General features: G+C 42.4%; 1 protein-coding gene across 2 annotated transcripts in view; it reads right to left on the reverse strand.

Moving 5' to 3' along the window:
• The window catches only part of agrn (agrin), a 206,628-nt gene that overhangs the window by 42,062 nt on the left and 151,948 nt on the right, over positions 1-12,618 (reverse strand). For both annotated transcript variants that reach the window (XM_069659364.1, XM_069659363.1), the window contains exons 18-20: positions 12,069-12,194; positions 6,368-6,495; positions 533-647 (exon numbers count right to left, since the gene is read on the reverse strand). In XM_069659364.1, coding sequence (XP_069515465.1) covers positions 533-647; positions 6,368-6,495; positions 12,069-12,194 — 369 coding nt within the window. The remainder of the gene's footprint in view (positions 1-532; positions 648-6,367; positions 6,496-12,068; positions 12,195-12,618) is intronic.

The following is a 12,618-nucleotide window of genomic DNA, read 5'->3' on the forward strand; positions in this document are numbered from 1 at the left end:
AAAATGTAAACAAAGGCAGCGTGCAGTTAATCACTTAATCTGACACCTACCCCCCTGCCAGCAGTCTCAGGCATTAAAAATAACTATATAGAAATAATCAATCTTGTCGCCGATGGTCTGTTTGCTTTTGTAGCTCCTATAGAGTAATCATAATTAATTTCAGTCTGTTTCATAACCAGTGAAAAACTCCTCACAGGAGCTTTAAAGAAACTTTACAAAGAAAAGAGGGCTGGACCAAGCACTTAAGAGAACCAATTTTGCCTCTCCTCCACGTCCACCAGTTACGACTTAAAATGTAAAGTGCTTAAAACATGCTGATAAGGGAGCTTATTCTGCATAGAAAGTAATTATGGTCCTGGAAATCCCAATTTTATTTCAGTCTAGTAAGTCATTTTGAGATTTCTTGCTCGCTGAAAGACAAAGGGGAACTAACCATGACTGATTCCCACCACATATATCGTTCCACTGAATTATTTTCTTAATAAGTATTCGTTATTTTCAAATCTTCTTGATCTCTTCAAAGATTTCTCACCTGGTTTGAAGTGAGCCTCCACAAAGGCGAGGATGGAGTTGCTTGGCGCCAGGTTGCGGACACGAACGCTCATGAAGTCTTTGCGTACCTCCGACTTCCTGTACAACTCATTGAGCTGACAGAGAGAAAGAGAGAGAAAGAGAGAGAAAGAGAGGGAGAAGACATGATAAATGAGGCTGGTAATGTGCTTCTTGCTATCATAACAGAGAGTCCAATTCCTGAAGACCGTACTGTATCTCCAAGGAAGAAAGAAGGCCTCTCAAATTGGCGTGCGGAGTATTGGGTGTGGGTGCACAAATTGACATTTAGCTGCAGATGTGGCCTTAATTATAGGAACAAGTTTTCAGGAGTCGAGAGGATAAATGCCGCGCTATACCCCGACATGTGCTCCTGATCACTGTGGACAAGTTTTAACGGCCAGAGGAGCTCCCTAAGGAGGCTCGACTTAAATATTTCTCAAGCTAAAAGTGATAGAACAGCAGTAAGACTTGAGTTGCCTTTAGCCAAAATTATGCTCCAATATTTATCTTAAAAGTGGATTTTCAGGCGAGAACTTAGAAAAGTTGCAGATACAGGACTTCCAGGAATTCTGTTCTTGTCAGCAACATTCAAACACTCGAAAGCAAAAAAGGAACAAGAGCAAAATCCTCCGCCTCACTTCAGCTGCTGTTTGAAATCACAGGAGCCAAAGTAAAGGGCCTGCTAACCCACTTTACTGGAGCATCCTCTCAGTGGATGCTTCTGAGTGCTCCTCCACAGGCCCCATCTGCATCTTACTAACTAATCATTGTCCACAAAACTCCCACATTCTGATGAACCAATAAACACGCTATGAAGTTTTCAGACATCATCCATTTTCTTCCGCTTATCCCTGGTTGTGTCGCGGTGGCAGCTGGCTAAGCAAGGTGACCCAGGCATCCCTCTACTCAGCAACGTTTTCCAGCTCCTCCTGGGGGATTCCGAGGCGTTCCCAGGCCAGACGGATATATAATCCCTCCAGCGAGCTCTGGGTCTGCCCCAGGCTCTCTTCCCAGTTGAAAGTACCCTGAAAACCTCCAAAGGGAGGCGCCCAGGAGGCATCCTAATCAGATGCCCGAACCACCTCAACTGGCTCCTTTCGATGTGAAAGGAGTAACTGCTCTACTCTGAGCTCCCCCCGGATTTCCGAGCTCCTTACCCTATCTCTAAGGCTGAGCCCAGACACCCTACGGAGGAAACTAATTTCGGTCGCTTGTATCCGCGATCTCATTCTTTCGGTCACTACCCAAAGCTCATGACCACAGGTGAGGGTTGGAACGTAGATCGACTGGTAAATCGAAAGCTTTGCCTTCAGGCTCAGCTCCCTCTTCACCACGAGGGTCCCGTACAACGCCTGCATTACTGCTGACGCTGCACCGATCCGCCTGTCAATCTCACAATCCATTTGACCCTCATTCGTGAACAAGACCCCGTGATTCCTAAACTCCTTTCACCTGAGGCAGAGACTCACTCCCCACCCGGAGGGGGCAGTACACTGTTTTCCGGCAGAGAACCATGGCCTCAGACTTTGAGGTTTTCAGACACTACCACTCCAAAAAAGCTGCTGATTTGGCCAGTGACACTGATGAATCAATACACTTGGCTAATTTCCTTCATGTACTGAACTTCTTTAATTTGTGGGCTGAGGTGTGAAAGGTCAAAAACTAATCCTCCAAAGCTGGCTCATGGCGGTGGATAAATCTCCTGTGGACACGCTGACCTGAAAACCTCCTGATGTTTTTTCTTTCCTCTCCTTCTCTTACTGTAACTAAATTATTCGCTAAATCTAACAGGTTGCACCATTGCAAAAGAAATGTCCTGCGGCTATATCCTTTGTGTGTGAATATTGTATATCTGTGTAGCCTACATGGTGTGTGAGTTGGAAGATGAGGAGCGGGGGGGGGGGGGTGGCTGCTGTCAAGTGGCACACCAGGCATCAGAGACACACAGGCTAAGAGCGTTAATGAGCACACACATGCACACACTCTCTCAAATCGCTGTGAGGTAGTAGATTAGGTCCCAGTGGGGGCTTGTGACACCAATTCAACAGCTGGTGGATGTGTACTGTGTATACCAGCACACACGCGTCCCCATTTCATCAGAGGAGTGAGGCCCTGGCTTGACAACAGAGACGTTTGTTCAAAGGTCTGAGATCCACTGTAGAGAAATGTGACCTGGGTAAGTTGATCAGGCCAAACTGTGATTACTGCACACGCTCAGTGCCTGCCTCGGCCTTGGCTGGGTACGAGCAACTGGCATCGTGACTGTCCAAATAAGACACATATTTAAAATAAGAACTCGGATTTAAAAATATCTGAGATATCTTAATTAGTCTCACATGAGATGCAGCTTTCTGGTTCTGCGAAGTGTTTGGCAAATAATTGACAAATTAGTCTTTGCACAAGTCTGCAGAGAGCTGCTAGTTTTTTCTAATTAAATGTAAATTTAGCTAAATTTAGCCCTGAAACTTGCATGCAGTACTTGAAATTAAAAGCAGCAACCATATTCTGTGAAGACTGTGAATTAAGAGAGGGATTATACCAAAGACAAAGTTGTTCATTATCAGGAAGTAATGGGTGATGTTGAGGCCATTTATCTCTTAAAATGGACACCTTGAAGGGCATCATCCTACTTATGCTTTGATCACTCCCCCTAGAAATAAAAAATCCTTTATCCTACTTGTTTTTTGGTCATTTTGCCTTTGTTGTACAGGACAGTGGATAGAGTCAGAAAGGGCCATGACATGCAGAAAAGGGCTGAGGGTCAGAGTCCAACCCGGGGGCCGCTGCATCGAGGACTAAGCCTCTATACATGGAGCGCATGTATTAACAGCTGAACTAAACCATAGTAGAGGGCTGTCAACAAATAATCGAATATTTGAATATATAACCGAATTGTAGTAAAAAAATATCAAACTGAATGTCCTAATTATTTTGTTTGATTATTTTGCAATGTGTAGGAAGCCTGTGTCCCTCTTTTAAAAGGCATGTTTATATTTAAATAAATCTATCTTTGCAAGTAAGTTTGTCTCTCGTTGTATTGGTATGCCCTGTTGTAGACAAATAGCACAACAATAGATATTTGTACTGTTTGAACCTGTGTACTTGAAGCTTTTATGTTGTTTTTAGTCTGTTGTTTGTTTTTGTGAAACTTTTTATGCTGCCGTCTTGACCAGGACTCCCTTGTAAAAGAGATCTTGTTTCTCAACGGGATAATTTCCTGGTAAATTAAAGTTAAAATAAAATAAAATAAAAAATTTGTGTTTCTTTAGAAGTAAAAATCGAACGTCATTTTTGACAGCACTAACCCGGTAGCTTACTTTGTTTAAAACCTTTTTTAAAGTTTTTCAGAAACCATAACCTTGTTTCCCTGGCTGGTGACATCTGAGGGTTTGACTAATATCTTAAAAAATCACAAGTATCTCATAAGGCTCGTATGTAATGGAAACGTTGTTAACTACTGAAGAAACTTAGATACAACTTGGCAACGCTCGCTCAATCATGAAGAACTGTGACACTGTGAATACACAGTTTTATTGGATTTACTTAGAAAGTGTCCATTCTCAAGAATTAATGAACACCCTTCAGCTAATCAGAGTTGAGTATTTATCCAAAATGATCAAACTTCTTATTTCAAAGTGAAAGTGTGTAAAGAAAATCCTGTCTTATTCACTCCTAAGAGTCACCTGATGTAACCAATCTTCTCAAGCCCAGCTATGTTGTCTCCTTCTGGTGTGATATATGTTCCTTCCCGACCGCAGACAGAAAACACATTTTTTATCATTCTTATTTTTCCATCAGATGTCGAAGCAGAGAAATCACTGCTGCCCAGCGTGGCAGAATATTACTCAGCAGCTTCAGGGGGTGTTAAAGCCTGCAATGAAGCCTCGCTGAGCCTGCCCGAAGGAGCTCAAAGAATTAGATTAGTCTGGCTCTCGGTGAGGAGTTTTAGTGTCTCATGATGCTCCGAATCTTGTTCAGGAGCTTTTCCACTCTTGACATGAAGATTCTTGAGAAAACTCAAAGTGAGACTCTGTAACGTTTGCTGAACACTGTCCTCATGTGGCAATCGACACTTGAGACAGTTGTTTTAGAAGTGTTGTTTTAATGTTTTGTAGCCACTTGAGGGGAGCACAATTAGCGCAAACTACTTCCTGTTTACATCAGACAGCGACATCATCATTCATTTGGAGTTGTGATTTTGGACGTGAATGTAACTCTAATATTCATTCTCCTTTAAGCTTTGTCAGACCTCTGAAAAATCACCATCATACACAGTCTAACACTGACAGTGACGCTTTCTTGGCTGAACCACGAGCTGCAGGAGACTTAAGGCAGCTGGGGGATGAGGAGAAATGGTGATCGTTCTCTGTAGATACCTTCCACTTAATATAATCATACCTGCAATGAAGGTCTGTTTTCATTATCAATTAATCCTGATTATTTTTTATAAGTAATCAATAAATTGTTTAGTCTATAAAATGTCAAAAAAATCATGAAAACTGTTCGTCACAATTTTTAAAAGCTGAAAATTGTGACTTTAATTTACATTTAACTTACTATTTTTGAGTGAAAATAATATGTAATAGATAATAATCTAAAAATCTATAATTAAAAGCAATTCTTCTCTTAACACACTAATTGATTCATGGACGAATCGTTGCTTCTCTACATTTGATCAACAGTAATCTTTATTTACAGATTCTACATAGAAAGTAATCTATAGGCAGGGACGTGAATCTTAGGGAAGGCAAGTGTTCCGGTTTCCATTTGCACTATGCTTGTAGTCTCAGTAATATTGACCAATCACGTATCAGCAACAGTCCGTGTGGAGAGCAAAAGCAGGTGGAACGCAATGCACCGTTACAACATCCCGACTCCCATCAGCATCATCTGACGATCATGTAGCTTCTTATTAATCTCTATAAACAGACATCTGCATGCTAACAGCTAACAATCTGCTCTAGATCTAAAATTCAACATGAGATAAATTCCCTTGATGCTGTGTCAGGAAAGCAGTTCAGCATTCAGATTTCCCGACTTCCTCTAATGCATCAGAAATGATTGATCAGACCTCCGTTCAACAAACAAGCATTTTAAAAGTAGTTCTTTTCTCCTCTTGAGGAAAGACCTGACAAAGCTTCATTGTTACTTTTTACTAATCTGCATCATGATGTTGAAAAAAGGTAAGACCTATTAATTAAAGTCAGTCTTTTTCTGTAAAGGTTGAAGCAAGTGGAAAACTTGACTGGAAGTTGTTTATCGCTAACCGCTAGCTACACGCCTAACATTTTCACCGTTGCCTCCAGAGGCTACATCGTCATCAGACTATAGCCGATGGGATCCGAGATTGGATCAACAGCAGGTATATAAAATGTATATTGGTGCTCATTACGAGTGAGCAAAATGGGACCAAAAGCAGGAATCTGTGACATCATAAAATGTAGTCGAACAAAAGGCCAAGTAGAGAAGCTTGATAAAGTCTCTAATCTGAATAAACAATATAAGTTACACAGAAGTATTTGCAGCATCGTTGTTCACATCAGCTCCCATTAGCTGCTGGTCCTGTCAGAGAGAGTAAAGCTGTAGCAGCACAATTAAGGAAAAGGGAGTTTAATCTCTTATGAGTTCAACTTTTCACTTGTGAGAGGATTGTATTAATTCATCGTAAGACATTTTCAGAGTCTGACATTAATGCTTACATGTAAACAAACTAAATTAAAAAGTTACATCTGCAAATGTTTTTCTTCAGGCAGATTTTGCAGATAAATTTCATTACAGCTGCTTCAACTTTATTCCAAACATTATAACGACTTACAGCGCTCTCTATGCTGCGGGCCGTCTCTCCAAACAGCTCAGACTTGGGGTCCTCCATCTCTGGGGTGTAGAATACCTCCTGGCCTTCCACCTGGTCCAAGTGCAGGAAGCCGCTGAACCTCATGGTGGCTGGTGGGAGAAGAGGTGAGAGGAAAGAAGATGTGAAAATGAAACAGCACAGCTCAAACCCTTCTTCTATCACTCACTTCCCGCTGCCTTCACACAGTGCTCGTTCTGGGATCGTGCCAGTTTTGGGTTAGTGATGGATTGTGTGTTTGTGTGTGTTTGACAGGGGGAGGTTAGTGAGTTTCTGGCTGATTGTGTGTGGGTTTAAAAAGGGCAGGAGTTTGGCCGTTAAAGGAGGACATCGTGGTGGTGGAGGTGGTGTGAAAGAGGTGGACTGTGAGGTATGAGAGAAGAAAGAGAGGAGCAAAGGAGGAGGGAAGGGAAGGTGGAATAATGGGCCAATTTTACCAGACTCGTCCCAAAAGCTGGCCGAGGCATGGAGGGCTGGGTAGAAAGACAACAAGTTAGACAGACACACACCAAAAAGGAGAAGCAACACACACATTAAAGAGGAAACATCCCACAGGCACTCTCAAAAGTGCCTCCTTCAGCAAAGAGAAAGCCTCCCTGTGCGACCTTGGGGGTTATGTTGTCCGACATTTATCAACTCTTGATACGGTTCTTCAGGAGAGGACCGGGCTTGAAATAAAGCTGAAAGTGGAGTGTGTTAGTGTGTGTTTGTGTGTCTGAGGTGAAGAACAGAGGAGCATGTGAGGCGCTGATGCCAGACTTCCGCGCCGCTCGTAATCAGCAGAACAAATTGCCCAAATCAATCATGGCTGCCCCTGCCTGAGCAATGCCAGGGAGAACGGGAAGAGCACTTGTATGATTATCGTGAAAGATAGCCGTAATTGTCTCTTTAATGCCGCCAGACCGGTGACTGACACAGCCTGGTTAAAATCACATGAAAAGGACAGCAGCCACTGCCGTCACGCACCCCGCCTCGCTCACGTTCCCTCTGTCTCCCCCCCTTCGCCTTTACAGTTCTTTCATGGGGAAGCGCACATCGATTCACATGTGACGGTGGCCCATAAAATAGAGGCAAATGGGGGAGGTTTGGGTGATAAGACGAAAGGGGGAAATAAAGAAAGAGAGAGAGATCTGACTTTTAATCTGCAGAGAAGACAAACATCAGAGAGGGTGATTTTCCAGCCCACTGCCGAGACGGACGTAAAAAGAGAGAGAAAGAAAGGGAGTGATAAAAGGAGGGACAAAGCTATTTGGCTATCAGATTCTAGTGAACTGTAAAATGTAATGGATTTGTCCGACTTGCACTGGCATATGGAAGAGTTTACAGTAGCTGGAGCTCAGCGTGCCATTAAGTTTCATATGAGAATCGCTGGTCATTATCTTTGATGTCATACGAATGGTATCGCCTTGTTTAAGTGTAACATATGGAGAGCCTGCAGTGACTTTTTAACAACACATTAGGACAAGGAACCAGCACTGAAGCCTTTTCGGTTCTCAGAGGAGCCCGACGAATATGGGATTTTTAAGACTCATCCCAATACGGATTTAAGAGGGACGAATTAAAGATATTACTGCCACTATACCACATTTTTAGGCCTGATAAAAATAGACCTTTTGTAAGTGGATTGTGAATTGATTTTTGTGCAGACAGGACTCTGCAAAGGGACTCAAAAAGCTTCTTTCTTAGACAATAACTTTATTGAAAAAAAGCACTGTCTGGTTTCTGATTTGGACCACCGTCTGCATTACGTAGATGCAATGATTATTAATTAGTTGATCAATAGAAAAAGAAATACCAAATATTTTGATGGGCAAAAATGTCAAACATTTTCTAGTTCCAGCTTCTTAAATGTAAGGATTTAGTTCTTATTGTAATTTTTCAAATGAAGCAAAAACTTAAATAGACATTTTATAGACTTCTCTCCTGGTACTCCGGCTTCCTCCCGCAGCCCAGAGACATGCTCGTCAGGTTAATTGGTGACTCTAAATTGGCTGTAGGTGTGGGTGTGAGCGTTAAAGGTTGTCTGTCTCTGTGTCAGCTCTGTGATTGTGTTCGTGTAAGAAAATGTCTCCCTATTTCCAAATAAAATATTCTCATTCATTCTCATATCGGCAGAAAATGACGACTGGTTAAGATAAACAAAAGATGTTTTTCAGACGTTGAATAAAGCAAAGAAAACAGGTTCATGCTCATGTCAACAGAATACTAATGTTTTAACTCAGGACGAGTTCACAAATCAATATTGTTCGCATTCAGGAGGTTTTCAATGGGGTTCAGATCTGGATTGGGCCGGCCATGACATGTGGAGAGAGATGCTGATTTAAGGAACATTTGGAGTGGTATATATGTGGTATATATGGCGCTATATGTGATCGGCTCAAATATCGGCCTAAATATCCGTCGGGATTTAGGGACTTAAAGCCCAAACTGTCTCCATGGTTGAAACCTACTACAGGTGCTGTACGTGATGAAATTCATTTATTTTTTATTTGACAGAGCTGACCTTTTAATACATTCATAACCAAGGTCTGACATCCACCGTGCAGCTTTACAACAGCATACAAAAACCGTTTCATGGATCTCCTGGAGTTCGTGAAAACGTGACTCAACCTTGAACCACTTGTGAAGATTGGAACTGTTAACAATTAGTCCTTTTCATTTTGAGACGACCGGAACAACTTCAATAAATGGGACAGTAGAATGAGATGGATTGATGCTGTAGTATGAGCGACGTGTCATTTCACTTCTAATGAGCGGAGGATCGGCAGAGGCCTCCTCTGGAGAAAAAGATCCGGGCTATCGATCAGGCTATCGCGCTGCCTGCTTTTATTAGTAACACTTGAGCTGAATGAAGTATTGATCGCTTGTCTGCTGTCATTGTGGGCAGAGATAAATATTTACAGGCTTTAGAGGATTTCTTACAACTGTTGTCTTAGGGCTAAAACCTGTTACAGGTGTTTGTACTGCACGTGTGTTTATTGATGTCTGGCTTTGGGGCCAAAGGTCATCAAATCCAGCGGCAACAGACATGGAGCTCTCTGCTTCTGCTCAGCTTGGCTCTAAATTTTGTGAAAGAAATAAATAGCTGAAGACTGTTGGAAGTCAAAGGTGGCCTCATATCTTCAGATCATGTTGCGGACGGTGTGTCTGTGAATTCTGCTGTTTTATTAGAAGGCTTTGGGACCTTCAACGTGGCAGAAATGCAACTCTGCGCACTAATTTGTGGCCTCAGCTCTTTCAAGTCATGACCTGGAGCTCCCACAGGAGCCGGAGAGAATCCCCCCTTTCACAATCAGTCAGACTAACACCGTCGGGACAAATAGAGAGCAGATTTCGACTGAGGGATGAAGAGAGAGAGAGAGAGAGAGAGGCAAAGGGGAGAAAGAAGCCCTTTATCTTTACGAACTGAGTCTGGCAGAAGGCACTGATTGGTACAACGCCGCTCGCCGGCCCCTGGTAGTCTCTCAACTCTCTCCCCTGTTCAACTCCGGAGAGAAATGAACTGATGCAAGACTGGATTGAGATTGACTGAGTTGAGGGAGAGAAAGGAGTGAGATATAGCTCTGGAGGGAGATACCGAACAGTGGCAGTGACTGATAAAGAGAAGAATGCGTTTGTGAGGGGATGTAAATAAAGAAATAGAAAGTAAGCAAAGGAAGAAAACAAGAAGAAAGAAAGGAGACTCTGATGGATATTTATAAACTAACGCACAGGGGGCCTTAACTTTAATACACACTGCTCCATCGAACCAAACTTCCTTCAAAATTCTGGGGGAAACTGGAGGAAATGAAACTCACTGGACATCAGGCAGGGTCGGACTAATATCAGGGTCATAATGTCCAGATGTGTGCTTTTCATAGACATGGATAACTGAGTTCAGAGTTTAGGTTTCACTGTTTCAGAATTCTTTTATTTCCTGCCACCTGCCAATACGATCATTTACATATGAGGGTGGTGATTCATGCACGCACCGCTGTGGAAAAAAAATACCACCTGTTCATGTGGTTGTTTAAGACAGATGGCACAATATCACTATTCCCGGAGTAAACATTAAACGAGAAAAAATAGCGTGTTGATTTTCATTGCATCAACAAATTATGGTAATGAATTGAGGAAGGGAGATAAGTTAGAGGAAAAAAAGACGAGCATTCTGTGCAGTGCCACTGCAGCTAATATGGTGATGCATTGATAAATATAGATGGTTATTAGCGCGTGATTTCAACCCTACACACTGAAACATAAGGAGTTTTGGGATTCTGCACCATAAATAAGGATGTTAAATAAGCACAGACAGATTGACACAGATGATAAATAAAATGTGATTCTAGCAGCTTTTAGGAAACAAAGCAATTCCACAAGACAAGGACGGCAGACTGATGACAGAAGTCAGAATCAAAGCTAATGATAGTGTGGATCCTTTTTTTAGGGCAGAAGAGAAGACAGCTAAAAATGTGTTTTCTGTCAGAGAAAGAAATACTACACCACTCTCCTGTCAGTGCTTGAGCCTCGAGACGATAAGTTTAGTTAAGCATAAAGACCTAAAGAAGGTGGAAGCGAACTTGTTTTATTACACTTCTGTTTGTGTATGGGTTAAAGACCAGCTCCAGTCAGGTTTTAAGACATAAAAAGCGCTCTGCTTGAAATAATAAATTGTGTTTTTTCAGCAAAATATGTTCAGCATCTCCTCCTTCTCCCTCATTAAAAGTTCCCCAATCTGCCTAGTCCCCCCCACTGTGTAAATTTACAACCGCCCCCTCCGTCGCCAAAACAAAACACGTCTCTGCCATCGTTTAGTGGCAACTCGTTCAAACTTAGCGAGCTTGAAATGTAGTAATTAGTAGTAGTAACGTTAACGTTAGTAGTCAGTCATGAGTTTGCAAAAATAACAATGACGGTTACAGCTGGCTCGCGCATCGCCGAAGTGGTTGCCATAGGTTACACATAATGATATGCATAGCGTCACCCCGTCCATTAACGGGATTGGCTCCTTAGGTTTGTGACGTCTCAAACCTGCCAATCTGAAAACGTGTTGTTCAGCCTGTCCTTGGTACACTGCAGTTTAAAAGCAGACAGGCCCAGCCATGGAGATGACTGCTGATGTTGTCCCTGATATGTCTTGTAGCACATGAAGAACACCACGTGGATGTTTACAAGGTTAAACACTGGATTTTAACAGGAGGGGGGCTTTAAACAAAGAGACACAAAGCGCTTGTGAGCTTTAGATGTATGCTAAACTAATCATCTCCACTTGCAGCTTCATGCTTCAAGGACAAGCAAAAGATGAGTATTCATCTTTTCATCAAGCTCTCAGAATAAAAAGCATATTTTCTATGATACATTTTTTTTTTTTGAATGCCAACAAAGTATTTGTTGTTTAAATTGTTGCTCAGGCTAGCGCCCTGCTAGCAAAGTGCTGCATTAGATACTTATTTATGGTACCTTAGTGTATGTATGGTAAACCCCAGAAACGAAGATTGAGTCTTACAATACATGAGATTTAGTCGCAAAGGCTAATTGGGCAGCAGCTAGCTAGCTTATTTCAAATCTCTTCTCATATCTTATCATATAGTACTAACTGACACATGAAAAACCAAAGAAGGAAGCACAGATAGTCATATAATTATAAGGCACAGAACGTGTTTCTGTGAAGGGGTATTTGACTTACAGGGGCAGTTGGCGCCCTCTGGAGTGCTGGATGGTGTCTTGCCGTCGGGGCAGCAGCCGTACTCGCTGTTGTCACAGGATGACCGGTCCTCAGCCGGGAATACAGTGGTGCTGGCCACTGTGGGACCTGCGGGGGAAACACACAGGCTTATAATAATTCATAAAGCTTAAGAAAATTCATTAACTAAGGCCAGCTTATCTCAGAGACACAGAGTGGAGCTGCTATTTTTCAAAAAGGCTCTGAAGACGGGAAGTGTTGCTGAGATCAAACCCACAAAACGTTGTGTTTTTCTCATTTTGCTTCTGCAGCTGCTTGTGTGTTTTCAGTCTGCTGACCTGTGATTGGACTCTGATAGAAGCATCAGTCAGGAGTGATTATATGGCATTTTCATGGGAACTGATTTTACACCTGGAAGTCGTTTTTGCAGAGAACACATAATGGGCACTGTTACCAGTCATGTCACACACAGAGCACTTTAAGTGATGAGGGGATGTGATAACTGCTCACTGCTGATTGGCTGACAGTAACCTTTGAAGTTCCCGGGGAGAAG

This window comes from Semicossyphus pulcher, unplaced genomic scaffold (genome assembly GCF_022749685.1).
Source record: "Semicossyphus pulcher isolate SPU_LCO1_2020_fin unplaced genomic scaffold, fSemPul1.0.p SCAF_13, whole genome shotgun sequence".
Lineage (NCBI taxonomy): Eukaryota > Metazoa > Chordata > Actinopteri > Labriformes > Labridae > Semicossyphus > Semicossyphus pulcher.